The 15,838-nt window shown below is 37.0% G+C and overlaps 1 protein-coding gene across 2 annotated transcripts in view; it reads right to left on the reverse strand.

The window, feature by feature from the left end:
* CEP128 (centrosomal protein 128) overlaps positions 1–15,838 on the reverse strand; it is a 460,860-nt gene that overhangs the window by 268,110 nt on the left and 176,912 nt on the right. For both annotated transcript variants that reach the window (XM_030931469.1, XM_030931470.1), the window contains one exon: positions 676–852. In XM_030931469.1, the coding sequence (XP_030787329.1) occupies positions 676–852 (177 nt within the window). The remainder of the gene's footprint in view (positions 1–675; positions 853–15,838) is intronic.

Below are 15,838 nucleotides of genomic sequence, written 5' to 3' on the forward strand. Positions count from 1 at the left end.
GATCACTTCTGTTTTTATTTATCATTTTACTATGACTCTAAATTGGGTAGCAGTATTCCATTTGTTAAAATAGAAAAACTACATTAAATACAGTCGGTTTAAATAGGGAAGGCAGATAACATAGTGGTTATTAATTAGGTTCCAGCATTAGACTCCATAGGTTTGAAGTCCTAGTTTAGCATTTAACCAGATGTACAGCCAAGAGCAAGTTACTTAAACCGTCCAAACCTCCTTTTCTCTTAAGTGGGTTTAATCAGAGTAACGAAAAGATAGGGTTGTTTCAGAGGATAATGGAGAGACTAAAGCACCATGCCTACTACAGTAACTATACAAGAGTACTCAATAAATGTTAGCCGGTAATATGCTAACAACAACAAAAATAGCCTGTGATAGTGAAAACTCAAATTCCAGGCCTCTTGACTCCAAGAGATACCTCTCTTATAAGGCTTTTTTCTTTTTTTTTTTTTTACAGAGTGGGACACGGCAATTCAATGAAAGAATACCATTCATTCTCTCACTACAACTGTGCAACAGATCCAGTGCCTTGCAAAATGTTATTTTGTTTTATAGAATTTTCCATGATAATAATCTGACTACCATACATTAAAATCCTACTATAATTATATATTAGGAAACTAACTGAAAATATAAGGCACAATGAGAATTCATAATTACTTTTAATTTCTCCATTGAGTCCTTGGAGAATGTTTTACAAGCTGCATCAATTTCCTTTCCTATCACACCAAGAATGGATTCCTGTTCAGTCTCCAAGCAAAGAAGTTGATCCTTGAGCTGCAATCTGGCCTCTTCGGTCCTCCTTAAGTGCTCTTCTTCAATGCTTATATGTTTTTCCTAAGGCATTGACAAGAAATTAAACAAGGTGATTACTATTAAGTGGAGGCAAGAAATACTTGTAATATCTGTTCAACCAACTAGAAGTGGATTAGAAAAGAAATCTGATTCCATCAGTCCCCTTACTTTACCAAAATAAAACACTTTAATCTACTCATTAACTGAGGTAAAATTGTAGAGTTCCATTGTAGGGCAGTTTGGGAACTGGTGAGCAGATATTTGGCAAACAAAATTGTAATTCCCTAACCAAAAGAAAAAAAGAAATAGAAAAAAGAAACTTTTGCCATTTTAATAACATATTCTCACTAATGAATGAGAGTAAAAACTGATGTCAGACACTGACTTCAAGCTTTCACTGAATATTAGCAAAACACCAGAAAATATAAACTGCTAAATATGATGCTAGTTTCTTCATTTGAGGAAAAAAATAAGTGTTACCACCTTTATCTCATCAAAATATAGTTTCAGAAAAATTCTAAGTTTTCAAATGCAATTATACCACATAAATGCTTCTGAGTCATGAAAATCTGGTAAGAGAAAGATGAAGGTACTTTTCATCTTGTCATTGTATACTTAATGAAAAGGGGTTTCTAAGGAGCCCTTTAAGAGATTACAAGGACTTGGGGACCCACTCTAGGCAAAAACAATTCTAAATCATTATGATTATACAGTTACATTACTCGAGAAACTGCAAATCATAGGGCTTGTAATAAAATAACGAAATCACTAGAACTGTATGTCTAAATGGTGGACCAAATCCATGATGGCTAACAATAACACCTTCAGTCATCACACTGTAACCTAATCATCTTCAACTGGCCTGCTAAATACAACAAAACCAGGAAAATTATGTGAGCAACAAACCCAACCTGAATTGAAAAGAAAATAACAAGGAGATCCACTCATTAAGAATTAATCATTTAAGCTAGAATGATACTTTACTAAAAGAAACATACATGATATTTCCTTTCAATTCAACTTACTTTAAAAACAAATGAAACATCCTCTGCCAGAAAGGACAGACCCTTTCATAATCTATCTTCTGCACTTCTCTCTTGCCTCACCTTCCTCCTTTCCACTCTCTCGGAATTCGATTACTTACAGCATCTTAAATCCACCTACATGTGTCTCCCCAGACCACATCTGACTTGTACAACCCTGCTTAAAGTTGTGCTACTTCAAAATGGGGCTAGTAGAGAAGAGACATTTATCTCAAGGAGTTCATCTTAGTCCATCATCCGGGTCTGGATCTCAGCTTTGTAAAACTAGGAACTGGAATTTCTTTTTGGTACTCAGAGTGGTACTTTCAACAGCAGAGTAACATTAAGCTCACAAGAGATTAATGTGTATGAACTAGAAAGCCACTAAATGTCATTCATTTACGATGAGAACCATAACTACCATATGAATCAGAATGTACATGTCAGCATAACCAGTACATGTTCTCCCTACAGACAGATCTAGATGGGAAGGGAAACTTATAATCAGACTATAGGTTAATGAATAGGAAATTAGAGCAAGGGGAGTTTGTTTTATGAAACAATGTTTAAATGGCATCCTGCTAATGGAAGTCCAGCATGTTCACCACACATGAGGAATTTACAAACCACAATAACAGGATCTCCATTCTTCTAGGTAGTGTTTGCATCGAGGGTATTGAGGTATATCTCCCTAACTTTCTTGTTTTCCTACATTGAGTTTCTCTCCAAACTCTCCCTACCGATTGATATTAATACATAATTTCTTCAGATTTAATATTTTCCCAAGTCTTGCTCACATCTAGTTTTCTGAAAAATTAACATCCCAGCACTGAAGAGTATTTCATAATTGTATCATTTACTCATTAGAAAGCAACATTATTACTAAGTCTCTAGGTGATATTTGCCTCCCTAGTGTTCCTGTGTATCTACCACCTATACTTTCTTATCCTTCAAAATTTATCCTTTAAGATGCTGCGTCCTTTCTTCCTGAACTCCCGAAGCAAATCGTTCCCCTGGTATATTAGGTATATCATAATTTTTAATTTTTTTCAAATTGTAGTATAATTATTTGCTTGTGCACCTATCTCCCCAAATAAACTGCTAATTTCAGGAGTCCACAAAGCATGCTTGTAATCATCTTTAAACTCCTCCACTTTGCTGAATAAATGATTTAAACATTTTTTGAAGACTCAAATTCAATACATTAAAGATGATTTCATCAATTACCATGCACAGCTTATAACCTTGGAGGCTACTGAGGTGTGCTAGGAGGTTTTTCCCCACACATACATAGGGCCTCCTGATGGTGCAGTATTTTCACAGTCTGAAAGTAATAAAGAAAATAAATACCCTATCAGGGTATTAGAAGACTGCCCATATTTTAAGCAATTCAAAATAATGTTATAATTGATCTTTCTTTTCTCACTTCCCTCAAAGCCAACTCTCTTTCATCCACTACTACTTTTCTGTGGTCTCCATTACTTGACTCTTATTAATAAGAAGACAAGATTATTTCAATCTTTTGATATTCCTGAGAATGTTGATATTGTCAGAAAAACCTCTATAAGTTCAGTCTCTTTAAAAAACATAGAAAATTTCATTATCCACTTCATTATCCTCTGTGGGACAGTTGTATGCTATGTCCAAGCTCTCTTTGAAGTAAAAGCTGTAGGACTATGAGCTCACATGAATCTTAAAGATCAGTAAATTCAACTACTTGCTCCTTCAGGATTCCCTTTTTTGGCATTTTTGACAGTTGAGTCATCCAACCACTAAATGAACACAAGTGTCCAGAAAAAGAGTACCTGACAAAGCTGTAAACTCTCTCCATCAGTGTCCAAGCTATATGCAACAATTAAACTAAAGAAACATATCCTCCTCCCCCACTAAGCCTTCTAAACTTCCAGGTTAAGATTTCTGTTCTTTTCCCCTGTTTTTTATTTGATTAGGTTCCAGAGTCTGCATGTACTCCAATACCCTAAATCCAAGAGTTAAGTAAGCTCTTCCAGACCATACTTCAGCAGTTACAATTTCATTCATTCATTCATTCCCTCATCCAACAAATACTTACATAAGTTCTACTCCAGAGAAGACAGTCTCGGCTGGGCACGGTGGCTCATGCCTGTAATCCCAGCACTTTGGGAGGCCGAGGCGGGCAGATCACAAGGTTAGGAGATTGAGACCACCCTGGCTAACACAGTGAAACCCTGTCTCTACTAAAAATACAAAAAATTAGCCAGGTGTGGTGGCTGTAGTCCCAGCTACTTGGGAAGCTGAGGCAGGAGAATGGTGTGACCCCAAAAGCTGTAGTCCCACAACTTTTACTTCAAAGAGAGCTTGGACATAACATACAACTGTCCCACACAGGACAGTGAAGTGGATAATGAAATTTTCTATGTTTTCTAAAGAGACTGAATTTACGGAGTTTGCAGTGAGCTGAGATCGCACCACTGCAATCCAGCCTGGGTGACAGAGCAAGACTCCGTCTCAAAAAAAAAAAAAAAAAGACATGCTCGTGTCCACTAGAGATGGAGTAAGTGATTGCCTCTCAGCTTTTTGGCTAAGACCAAGTGTGGAGATAGAGTAAATGACACAGACAGGTAGGCTCCTACTCTCATAGAGTCAACAAATACTTGCACGAAATGTCATTACTTTTGCCCTATTTGTCTGGTTTGGGCATATTTATTTGAACACTAATTATGGTACCCAATGAATTAGCGCTTTCTCCCAGTTTCATGTTTTAGAAACAGATGTGCTGACTAAGCAATCACAGCTAATTCTGGGGGAAGGTTGGGGTTGGAAATTGGCTGAAGTTAATCCAAGCATCCTGTTAGATTTAGAGGCATTCAAATAAGAAAGGGAAGATGATAACATTTAGGCACTATTAAGGCTATTCCCTGGTCTTCTAGTCAATTCAGAGGAGTCAATATCCCCTGATTCTACAAGATTAACAAAAGGCTACCAAATTTCTAGAAAACCAGAGGCAAAATGTGGTATTTTCAAGAATGATTAGAAATATGGAAGACACAATCTAACTTCAGTGATTCAGGGTGAACGGACACAGATGCCTGGAGCTAGGGAATGTAGGTAACTTCTTTTGGAGGGTAGGGAGGATGAAAAATAAAGCCGACTACTGCAGTCTATGAGATCCAAGAAGAAAGATATCCTAGATAATGGCTGAGTTTGAGAAAGAACCTCAGAGAATAAACCAACCCCTAATTTTACATTTTAGGTAACCAAAGCTGAGACAGACTACGTAACTTGACTAAAGTGAAAGAATTTATTAAATACAACCCCATAACCTGATGCCCTCATTAGTATTCTCTCTTAAAATGCCAGCAAGGTCAAGGCCTTAACAAAAGAATTTAGAAAAACAATGTGAAAAATTCAGAAAAGTTTTCAGCAGGTTATGTGAGGACTAATGACCTAAAGTAGAAAGGAGAAATCCAAAATTAAATACTGAATGAGCCTTATTATAAATGAAAATATATGACATATTGACATATTCAGAATAGACCACAAAATCAAAGGCACACTCAACGTGCATAATATCCCAAACTTTTAAAAGGGCTATCCATCTGTGCTGAAGAAGTACCTGTGTACACATAAAATCTGCTTGAGTCCAATTTTCAAAAGTGTGCTAATCACACACTGAACAAGGTACACTTCCACCATCAAGACAGGAAAGGTTTTATGAAGCTTCTATTTTAGGACAAGAAAGTCTCATATTGTTGACACTTAAGTATAAAGAAAACATAAAATAAAACTGCTGACAATCTCATGATAAACACACACATACACTCTGTTGACTGGTTTGATGAACTGTCCTATAATTCAAAAGATAAGAAATGCTGTTGTAATTACAGATTTATGTTTCAGCATGCTCTTTACAACTCAGTGCATTCACTTTCCTAGAGGCTTTAAAGATTATAAGGAGCCAGATCTTATCAGAAATATAAAAGTTTCAATAACACAAGAACACGTCCAAAATAGTAGCTCTTTGGTAAAAGGTTATGAGATTTCTTCAATGTCTTAAGAGTTCCAGAAATGCCACTTTATTTACAATATGGCTATTACATGAAGTAAAAACGGTTCATCCAACACCTTAAACAGAAATATTACGTTAAATAAAGTACACTGACGTGACTAAATAAATCATTAATTTACAAAGGTAATAGTTTTCCTTCACTGAAAACTAACTTGAGTCAACAAGTGTGACAATATTTCAGTCCCAAGGCCATCTTTACATACATCAACAAAGGGTAGGGGGAGAGAGGATAAAAGGTAGAGAAAGAGAGAAATCAAATAATATTAAAAGCTGAAATAAAAACTAATGCAATGTAAGCAAAGTTACTGGAAATACAGCATGTTGAAATTACCAACATGCACACATCCCCTAAAAAGTTTTGAGGAAGAATATTTTCATAACTCAAGATAACTGTTATGTCTAAGCTTTAAATCCAGGACACTAGCATTACAAGGGAAATTATGAAACAATCGTGAACAAAAATTGGATCTGTCTGGAAGCCATTTATCTGACTCTCTAAAGAAGGTTCACATTCTTACACCATCAGTTGACTCAGCTGCAAAGAAGTTAGGATACAGCATGAAATGTCACCCAGGGCAGAAACTACAAGGGCAACTAAAAAAGAAGATATCTGCAATGGATACTATAGGAAACTTGGAAATAATTTAAGCTGGAAAATTACCACACAGCAGTTTCAACTGTCTTACAAAATGGCCAAAATAAGAAAAAATAACACATCAAGTGCTGGTCACATAATCACTTTTTTCAAGCTTATTTCTTAAAACTAGATTTTTACATATAGAGAGCTCCTTAAACTCAAAATTTGTCTATATATGAAATATCCAGACTGATATCAAAAAATAAAAAAGGCAAAGCAAAAATAACTCTAAAATCAAGAGTTCAGATGAGTTTGAAAAATCTCCATGGATTTACCCTACATATATCATTTGCCCTCTGGGAAACCAACTCTTCTCAGGAATATACAGGAAAAGGAAGGTGAATTCCCAACTCATTATAAAAGTCTAACACCCCTCCTTCCTCACCCACACTGTTGTTATAACAATGAAAGATTACCTGAGTTCTTGCACAGGAATATTAGGTGCCCCTTCTCTGTGCTACCATAAGAAGTCATGATTAATAGTGCATTAAGAGCATGCAAGAGCCTTAGTAAAACAATAGAGCTAAAAGAAAAAAGGAATGGCAAATGGAATCACTGGCTATATGATTGATGCAGGTTAATACTTGGGTATGAAAGGTTTTGCAATCTATAACCTCTTTTAAAAATTTCTACTCTGCCACTCACTACTCTACGTGTCTTCTATGCCTCTCCTCATCAGACTGTGAGTACCTCTAATGTGAAGATCTTATTCTTCTTTATTTAAATATCCCGGCCCCTACTAGACTGTCTCACATAGCAGTCATTTGATAAATCTTGCTGAAACATAAATAAGCGTTTATGTTCTACTCACTGACAAGCATTTTTTGAGCATATTAAATGTGTCAAGCATACAACTAACAATATAACAATTTTTAAAAATCACAGTGTTCAAAAAAATTAATCTCTGAACTCAAATAATTTCTTGTGCTACACTAAGTTAGTTTTCTTTTGTTGCCACAGTTAATTATTTAATTCATTGAGGACAATCATCTTGTCAGTATCAGGCTATTGTAACTATCAAGACAAGATGATATCACAATAATGAGAACCCTGGAAGTGGTAAGAAGTATTCAGATGCAGAAACAATTTTAAAGTAGAGTCAGTAAGACTGGCTGATGAACTAAATATGGGTCCATGTGTGAGAGAATGAGCTGGTTCTTACATGTATTTAACAAGCAAAGGAACACTGTGATTTCTACTCCAAGATTGGTTTCTAAAACAAAAATACTACCATTTTGTGGGTTAGATACACTCTCTTCCTTCTCCTCTGATAAGCAGAGGATTGCTTTATACTACTTCCTCCAAAAGAGCGGAAAAAGTTATGATTAATAGCATGTTAAGAGTATGCAAGAGCCTTAGTAAAACAATGGAGCTAATAGAAAAAAGGGATGGCATATTGAAACACTGGCTTTAAGACTTGATGCAGGTTAAAACTTGGGTGTGAAGGGCTTTCCAATCTATAACCTGGTCTTAGGCAGGCTTACAAAGGTTTGTTTCCATTAACCAGAATCAAAAAACTGGAAATTCTAATTCAAACTTTTAACCACATTTAAAGAAATTATTCTGCCTCAGGCTTTTCAGTGTCTTTTTCTAGGAAAGTATTGAGCAATACAAAGATGATTAACAGCATAATCAAAACGTGTTAGGATATGTATTGGATACACTCCTAGAAATTAATATTCAAAGTTGAAATAACAAATACCTTCTAAATGATACTTTATGCATTCATTAAGTTTTATTCTTATTACATATTTCTCTCAAGACAAATGCCTGGAAATAGAAATAACATCCATAATTTTAAAATCAGCCACTTTTGATGCATTTCTATTTCTGAAATGAAATATGGACAAGGGAACAAACAACTAGAGTTTCAAATTATGCATCTGGAACGAACATTGTTTAATTTTCCAAAGAAAAAAATTATCATTCATCTTAAGAGAAATGTTTATAAAGTTACAGTATCTTTAATAACCACCAAGATTTCTTCCTCTCCCCTTTTTTTTCTTAAAGGATACTGAAGCTTGCATTTATTCTTATGAAAGAATATTTTTTACACTTAAAAATAATGTCCAAATAAAATAACCTGTATATAACAAGCACCTCCTAGGTATTTTTTCTAAAATTCATTGAATATTGCTTGTTCAACATTTAAACAACAAAATGAATTGAGTCAATAACCAATTTAAATGCTGATTAAAGAAAAACTCAATGAAAACAAACCCAGACATTTGCTTTATGTTCCCTTTTAGGATCAACAAAGGCCAGCTAAGACTGCTTAACTGGAAGCAAAGCACTGAAACAGAGGTGATACAGAACTTTCATGTTGCCTATTCCGTTGGCTTTTTACACCTCAACCAATGGTATACACCATTATTTAGCCTACGGGGATCACTCACAACTGTGGAAGTAAATGAAATCAAGCTAATAGTAAAGGATTTTAATGGAAAGTGCAGAACATGTTTGCTTTCTCCTCTAGAACCTTGTAGTTACCAACCCCACAGTGAGTTAAGGATTTAATGGCAGGCCTCTCAATCAAGTCCAAGTCAGGGGTGGGTACAATTGGTAAACTTTGACTTTACTCCTGGAATTCACTTAAAATCAACCTCTTTGATTGTAAATAGTTGGTAGTAAAGTAATTGCCCATTGAATAATTTCAAAATGGCTTTATCATAGCTGTGTTCTAATTCAGAAAGTAGAAACTGGAAGTACTTCTATCCACCTTTATTTTTTTCCCTTCTCTTTGCCACAACTGGACATATAAATGCATCCTCTCCCTTTCCATTGTATATTCACTTCATTTCTGCATTCCAAACTGTTTTCCTAACATCTGACATTATGTTTCATAAATGGGAAGCACTCTGTTATTTCAGCCTATTCTCTGGAAAAGTCAAGGACTACTCTGGGCTTAATGGCTACATGTGATTCAATTAAACATACTTTAAATGAAAACTCCTACAAATGTATCATTTGCCTTCAACCATTTTATTATTTTTATTATTGTTTTTATTAAGAAGATGGGAATCTAACAGGAAATTACTCATAACATCCTAGTAGTGTTTACTTAGAGTATCTGGTTTAAATTTGCTTCTAAATTAATGTGTGGTAACTAGAACTTTATTCTACTCACACAACTTAAAATAGCTGTAGCACCAAGAAAAAAAAAAAAAAAGACCACAATCTGCCTAAAAATGGCCTAAAGTGTAAACATTAAAGTAAATGCTAGGAGTCAACAGCTAATTTGCTTCTATTTTTCTGATTTCTCTAGAAAAATCTGAAGTCAGAAAATTCTGTCTGCTACCATCAAATACCTCTTAGCCAAAAATGTGACAATGTGACTTTGCAAAGTAGTGAATACTTCATAGAACAGACATCTGACAATTATATATATTTTTCCCCCATTATCAAAAAATAGCAATCCTAAACAGATGGTTAAATTAGAACTGAAACACAAAGTTTAAAAACACTGATTCACTTTTTCCTCTCACAGATATCTTTTATGTGGAAAGTTCAGGTTTTAATTAGATTTTTCTAACAAAATCATTGATGACTCACATTCCAATATTTGTCAGACTAAAAAATAAAAGAGTATATGGTAATTTGTTGAATACAATAACCCTAAATTTAAATTCAATGGTAAGAGTTCAATGAAAAGACACAAATGAGAGTCATTTTGCCGGCAATAAGTAAAGGAGAAGAATACAAGGACGGTATGCTCATATCCTGTTTCTACCATGTTTCTATGCAGTGTTGAGTAAGTCACTATATTCTCTCAACTTCTGTTTCTACCATCTGTAAAAATGGGCACCATAAGTATGCTTGCAAATGTGAATTATAATTACCATTTTTTAAAAGATCTGTATGTTGTATAAGAAAATGATTTCAAGCGTTTTTATCCAACATAATGATAGCTTTAAAATGTGACTAGGTGTCACTTTATAGATGACTTAAACCTTTTCATGGGAAGGAACAAAAATGCATTTCTATGCATCCTGATCTACTCAACACAAGTTCCTACAAATTGCTATAGCCTTAGATGTCTCATAATTTGTGGTCCTAAAGTATCTCTTAATTGTTTCATTGAAGTTCTTCTCATCTTCTGAAAGAATTAACAGCAGAAAATAAGGTCCTCTAAAGAGAACTAAGCATAGCTATTGAAATAAGTATTAAATGAGATAGCTGAGTGTCTCCAATTAACACTGGCCAGAAACAGTTCTTACTGATTCTGATCAATGGAAAGAATGGGACTGGTAACCCTGAGTCCTATTTCCATTTCTACCCAAGGATAGCTGGGAGCTCTTGGGTAAGTCAGTTAACTCTTTGGGCCAGATCCTCATCTATAAAACAAGGTATTGGGAGCTGACCTTCTGTTTAAGATTATGTTTAAGCTGACCTTCTGTTTAAAATTCTTATAAACTTTAACACTGATACCAAATGCTTTTGGGAATTACTGATATGGACAGTACATAAGGAAATACAGGGTAGAAGAGGGCAGCTGCCTAGAAAAGGCCGCACCCTCTAGGCTGGAAACCCATGGCCCTAAATGAGAACAAAAATTCCTGTTTTGGTGCCCAAAAGTTGCCTTTTGGCCCACCCATCCCTCTATCCGGTACCCATATAAACCTCAAACCCCTGGCTCCATGAGCAGAAAAGAAGATGAACAGAAGGGCAGAAGAATGGTGTGACAGACAAAAGAGAAGGAGCATCTGAACATGGACAGGAGTTACACCAGGAATGATTGGAAAGATCGGCTGCCAGATGGTCAAATTCTAGGGGAAGATCATCTTCCCACCCCATCCCCCTTCCAGCTCCCCATGCATCCTGCTGACAGCCACCTCCACCACTCAATAAAACCCTGCATCTTCCTTCAAGTCCATGCGTGAATTGAGTCTTCCTGTATGCCAGACAGAACCTGGGTACCAAGAGAGCGCTGAGCTGTTTAACACTTAAGTCATCTGCAGATGGCAAGGCTAAAAGAGTGCACTGTGACACCTGCCTACTAGGGCCTCGGGAGTCACAGACACCCACCCCTGGATGCTGCTGTGGGGCTGGATCCCAGAGGTACTTGCCCCAACTCCTCCACCTGCCTGTCTGTGGGCTCCACCTCCCGTTAAGAGGTTTCAGTGCACATGGCAGCCCAACAGACAAGCCACACCCCTGTCACATGTCCTGCAAGGGGGGTTAGGGAACTCTCTCCTCTCATTACCAGCTTTGCCTCAGTAGTTCAATGCTACTGTGTAAACTCTGAGAAAATGCTTGTTAAACAAAAGCTAATCCAAAGATTTTTCAGGGGCAGAAAACCTGAAAAACTCATGAAGAATCTCACAACATTGTCAAGGCTAGCTAACTAAAGGCATAAGACAGCATCTTTTGTAACAGAGGAAGCTCCATGTACGGAGGTGATTATGGGTGGATTAAAGGAGAAAAGTAAAATGAGGGTGGCAGGTATCTCAGACTTCCTCCAGGTTTGGGTACCTAGTAACAAGAAGCATATTCTCATAATTCTGCCTAGAATATCCAAGTAGATAATTTCTCAGATTCTTGTATATATAAAATGAAAACCATCAGTTGTTCTGGGAAGTCAGGGACCCCAAATGGAGGGACTGGCTGAAGCCACGGCAGAAGAACATAAATTGTGAAGATTTCATGGACATTTATTAGTTCCCCAAATTAATACTTTTATAATTTATTACACCTGTCTGTACTGCAATCTCTGAATATAAATTGTGGAGATTTCATGGATACTTATTGTCTGGACGGAGGGAGAGGGAAACAAAGAACACAGGTGACTAAGATGGCATACTTCCGGGTTCTTCATCATCAACTTTCCCGCGCCCAGGGAAGGCACAGATCAACTGCGCAGGTGCAGCATGACGTCCGACCGAGGAAACCGAAACCTACCTGGCCGCGCCCACTGCAGGGCCCTCGACCCGCTCGCATCCCGCCTACCACCCTCCCACTCCCAGGCCCAAGACATAAAAGCCGCTCCTGGCAGGCGTGCGGTGCGAACTTCCTCAGCCCCTCCTCAGACGCGGACCTAGGAACCTCGCCCAAGAATGCCGGAGCGACTTCCTCAGCCTCCGCCGCCGGAGACCAGTGAACCTCGCCTCCTCTTTCTTTACATTGGCTACGTAATAAAGTTTCCTTTTTATCTTGTCTACTTGCTTTTTTCTCTGGCGCCAGCTCTGGTGGTCGCATAAAGTAAATCACTTATCACTTCCCCAATCAATACCCTTGTGATTTCCTATGCCTGTCTTTAATCTCTTAATCCCGTCATCTTCGTAAGCTGAGGAGGATGTATGGCGCCTCACGACCCTATGATGATTGCGTTAACTGCACAAATTGTAGAGCATGTGTGCTTGAACAATATGAAATCTGGGCACCTTGAAAAAAGAACAGGATAACAGCAATGTTCAGGGAACAAGGGAGATAACCTTAAACTCTGACTGCCGGTGAGCCAGGCGGAACAGAGCCATATTTCTCATCTTTCAAAAGCAAATAGGAGAAATATCGCTGAATTCTTTTTCTCAGCAAGGAACATCCCTGAGAAAGGGAATGAGCCTCTGAGGGTAGGCCTCTAAAATGGCCACTGTGGGGGTGGCTGTCTTTTATGGTTGAAGGCAAAGGGATGAAATAAGGCCCAGTCACCCGTAGCACTCCCAGGCTTATTGGGACGAGGAAATTCCCGCCTAATAAATTTTGGTCAGACCGGTTGTCTGGTCTTTTTTTTTTTTTTTTTTTTTTTTTTTTTTTTTTTTTTTTTGAGACAGAGTCTTGCTCTGTCACCCGGGCTGGAGTGCAGTGGCCGGATCTCAGCTCACTGCAAGCTCCGCCTCCCGGGTTTACGCCATTCTCCTGCCTCAGCCTCCCGAGTAGCTGGGACTACAGGCGCCAGCCACCTCGCCCGGCTAGCTTTTTGTATTTTTTTAGTAGAGACGGGGTTTCACCGTGTTAGCCAGGATGGTCTCAAACTCCTGACCTCGTGATCCGCCCGTCTCGGCCTCCCAAAGTGCTGGGATTACAGGCTTGAGCCACCGCGCCCAGCCCGGTTGTCTGGTCTTAAACCCTGTCTCCTGATAAGATGTTATCAATGACAACGCATGCCCAAAACTTCATTAGCAATTTTAATTTCACCCCGTCTTGTGGTCCTGTGATCTTGCCCTGCCTCCATTTGCTTTGCGATATTTTATTACCTTGAAGCATGTGATCTCTGTGACCCACACCCTATTCATGCACTCCCTCCCTTTTGAAAATCGCTAATAAAAACTTGCTGGTTTTACATCACGGAACCTGCCAACATGTGATGTCTCCCCCAGACACCCAGCTTTAAAATTTATCTCTCTTGTGCTCTTTCCCTTTATTTCTCAGACCAACTGACGCTTAGGGAAATAGAAAAGAACCCACGTTGAATATCAGGGGTGGGGTTCCCCCGATAATCAGTAAAATTAAATTATTCCTTCACTAATACTGGAAAATACATGTCTTTATGATGTTTATCTTAGACTTAGGAAAACAATATCATAATATTGCTATTATTTTCTTTTTTTCTCATTGCATATAAATTTTTCTCATTCTATATAAATACATCTGCACAAAATATTCTACATATTCTTTGATAAAACAGCCACATTTGTAAAACATAAGGATGAAGAAAACAAATGTGGTAAAAAAAAGAATAATTTATAAAATAATGTCAATTTTTAGTATCAGCTATTTTAAAAATATACAAACATGTTCAAAATTAAAATCAATCTTTCTTTTAATATATCTACTACCAAACTACTTGACTTTACAAAGATAGTTGGTGTCATTTATAAACTCATAACTATTTGCATACAAATATTTTTTTAATTATATCTATATATAGATCAGGCATTTAAAAAATTCATTACATAAACTTTAACACTGACTGAGCAAAAATGATGCAATTATGCAGTAACACTTGTTGATTTGCAGATTCCAGTGAAACTAATAAAAATATATTTCTGATAGAATAAACAGGTAAATGTCATGAAAATCAAAAGATTAATATCAATAAGATTCTTCTGAAACAAAAGAAGAATCGAATATTTCACTGTAAAATGTAAACAAAAGGAACAACAAATTTTAATGATACTATGGATGGGAGACTATTCTTTCTATAATATTTCAGGGTAGCTTTTTTGCCCTGGTTAGAATCTCGTAATAAAGTACCAAATGAATACGTAAAAATCTGTGGGTTGCATAACACGTGTTCTCTTTGTCATGTAAAACTGAAAAATAACATTTGACAAAGCAAAATCAGATGTTGGAAAAAATGCATTTTAATACCACATATCACCACTGAATACATGAGGAAAATATGCTAAAGTCAGTTATTCTGTGGATATTTAGCAACGGCAGTGTTCTACCACTGATTAATGCTACCACTGGTGCTAATGATTTATATGAATTTTGATGTAGTTTTAATATTTCTTAGCTTACCAGGTAATAACTATATGACAAGAAACACAATCTAAAACCACACAGTCAAAATAATAGCAAGGCTTTAAAAAAAGGTTGTAGGTATTGGTAGCCTCAGTAACATCACACATTGACATTGGGGATAGGCATGCAAAAATACCACTTTGTTAAGCAAATGAGAAAGCCAACCCCCCACCCCTGCCCGCCCCTTTTGATTGTAGCAGAGCTGTCCCTTCAACTCGTAGGGCCTCATTTATCAAATTCATTGCATTGTTTACGTTGTAATCTTCAGGCTACTAGTCACTGGGTTTTCCTTCATTGAAAACGTATTTTTATTTTGTTTTCTTGCTTTTATCTGCCCCAGACTGGCCACCTTATACATGTGTGTATGTGTATCCATATTTCTTTACATATATACATCTATGTATGTGTGTGTGTATGTGTGTATGTACACACATACCTCTTTGTCCATAATTTACATATAAATTACCTACTATGTGTCAGGCTCTATGCATGGTCTTGGAGATGGAAATATGACCAAGGTGTAATGTGTCTCTTCAAATATCAAGCATAATTATAAAAGTGCCCACCTGTTTGGCTTGCTTAACACATGTGCCTTCAATATCACTTGCTGATGAACCTGCCAGCTCTTTTCACATGTGTGCCTCCTCTGTTTCAAATGATTCCGCATAGTCTGGCTCTAAACGTCCAATCAGCAAAGTTCTGTGGCTTTATGATTAGGTAAATCATAGGCACATTATTTTAATTACTAACACATCATTAGGCTGACTGCATGCAGTCATTCCATATACACCAATTGGTTGACTGCTTGATTGAACCAGTAGTCAGCATATATTTGGAAACATAACAATAACAAAATAA

The sequence above is a fragment of the Rhinopithecus roxellana genome, chromosome 5 (genome assembly GCF_007565055.1).
Source record: "Rhinopithecus roxellana isolate Shanxi Qingling chromosome 5, ASM756505v1, whole genome shotgun sequence".
Classification (NCBI taxonomy): Eukaryota; Metazoa; Chordata; class Mammalia; order Primates; family Cercopithecidae; genus Rhinopithecus; species Rhinopithecus roxellana.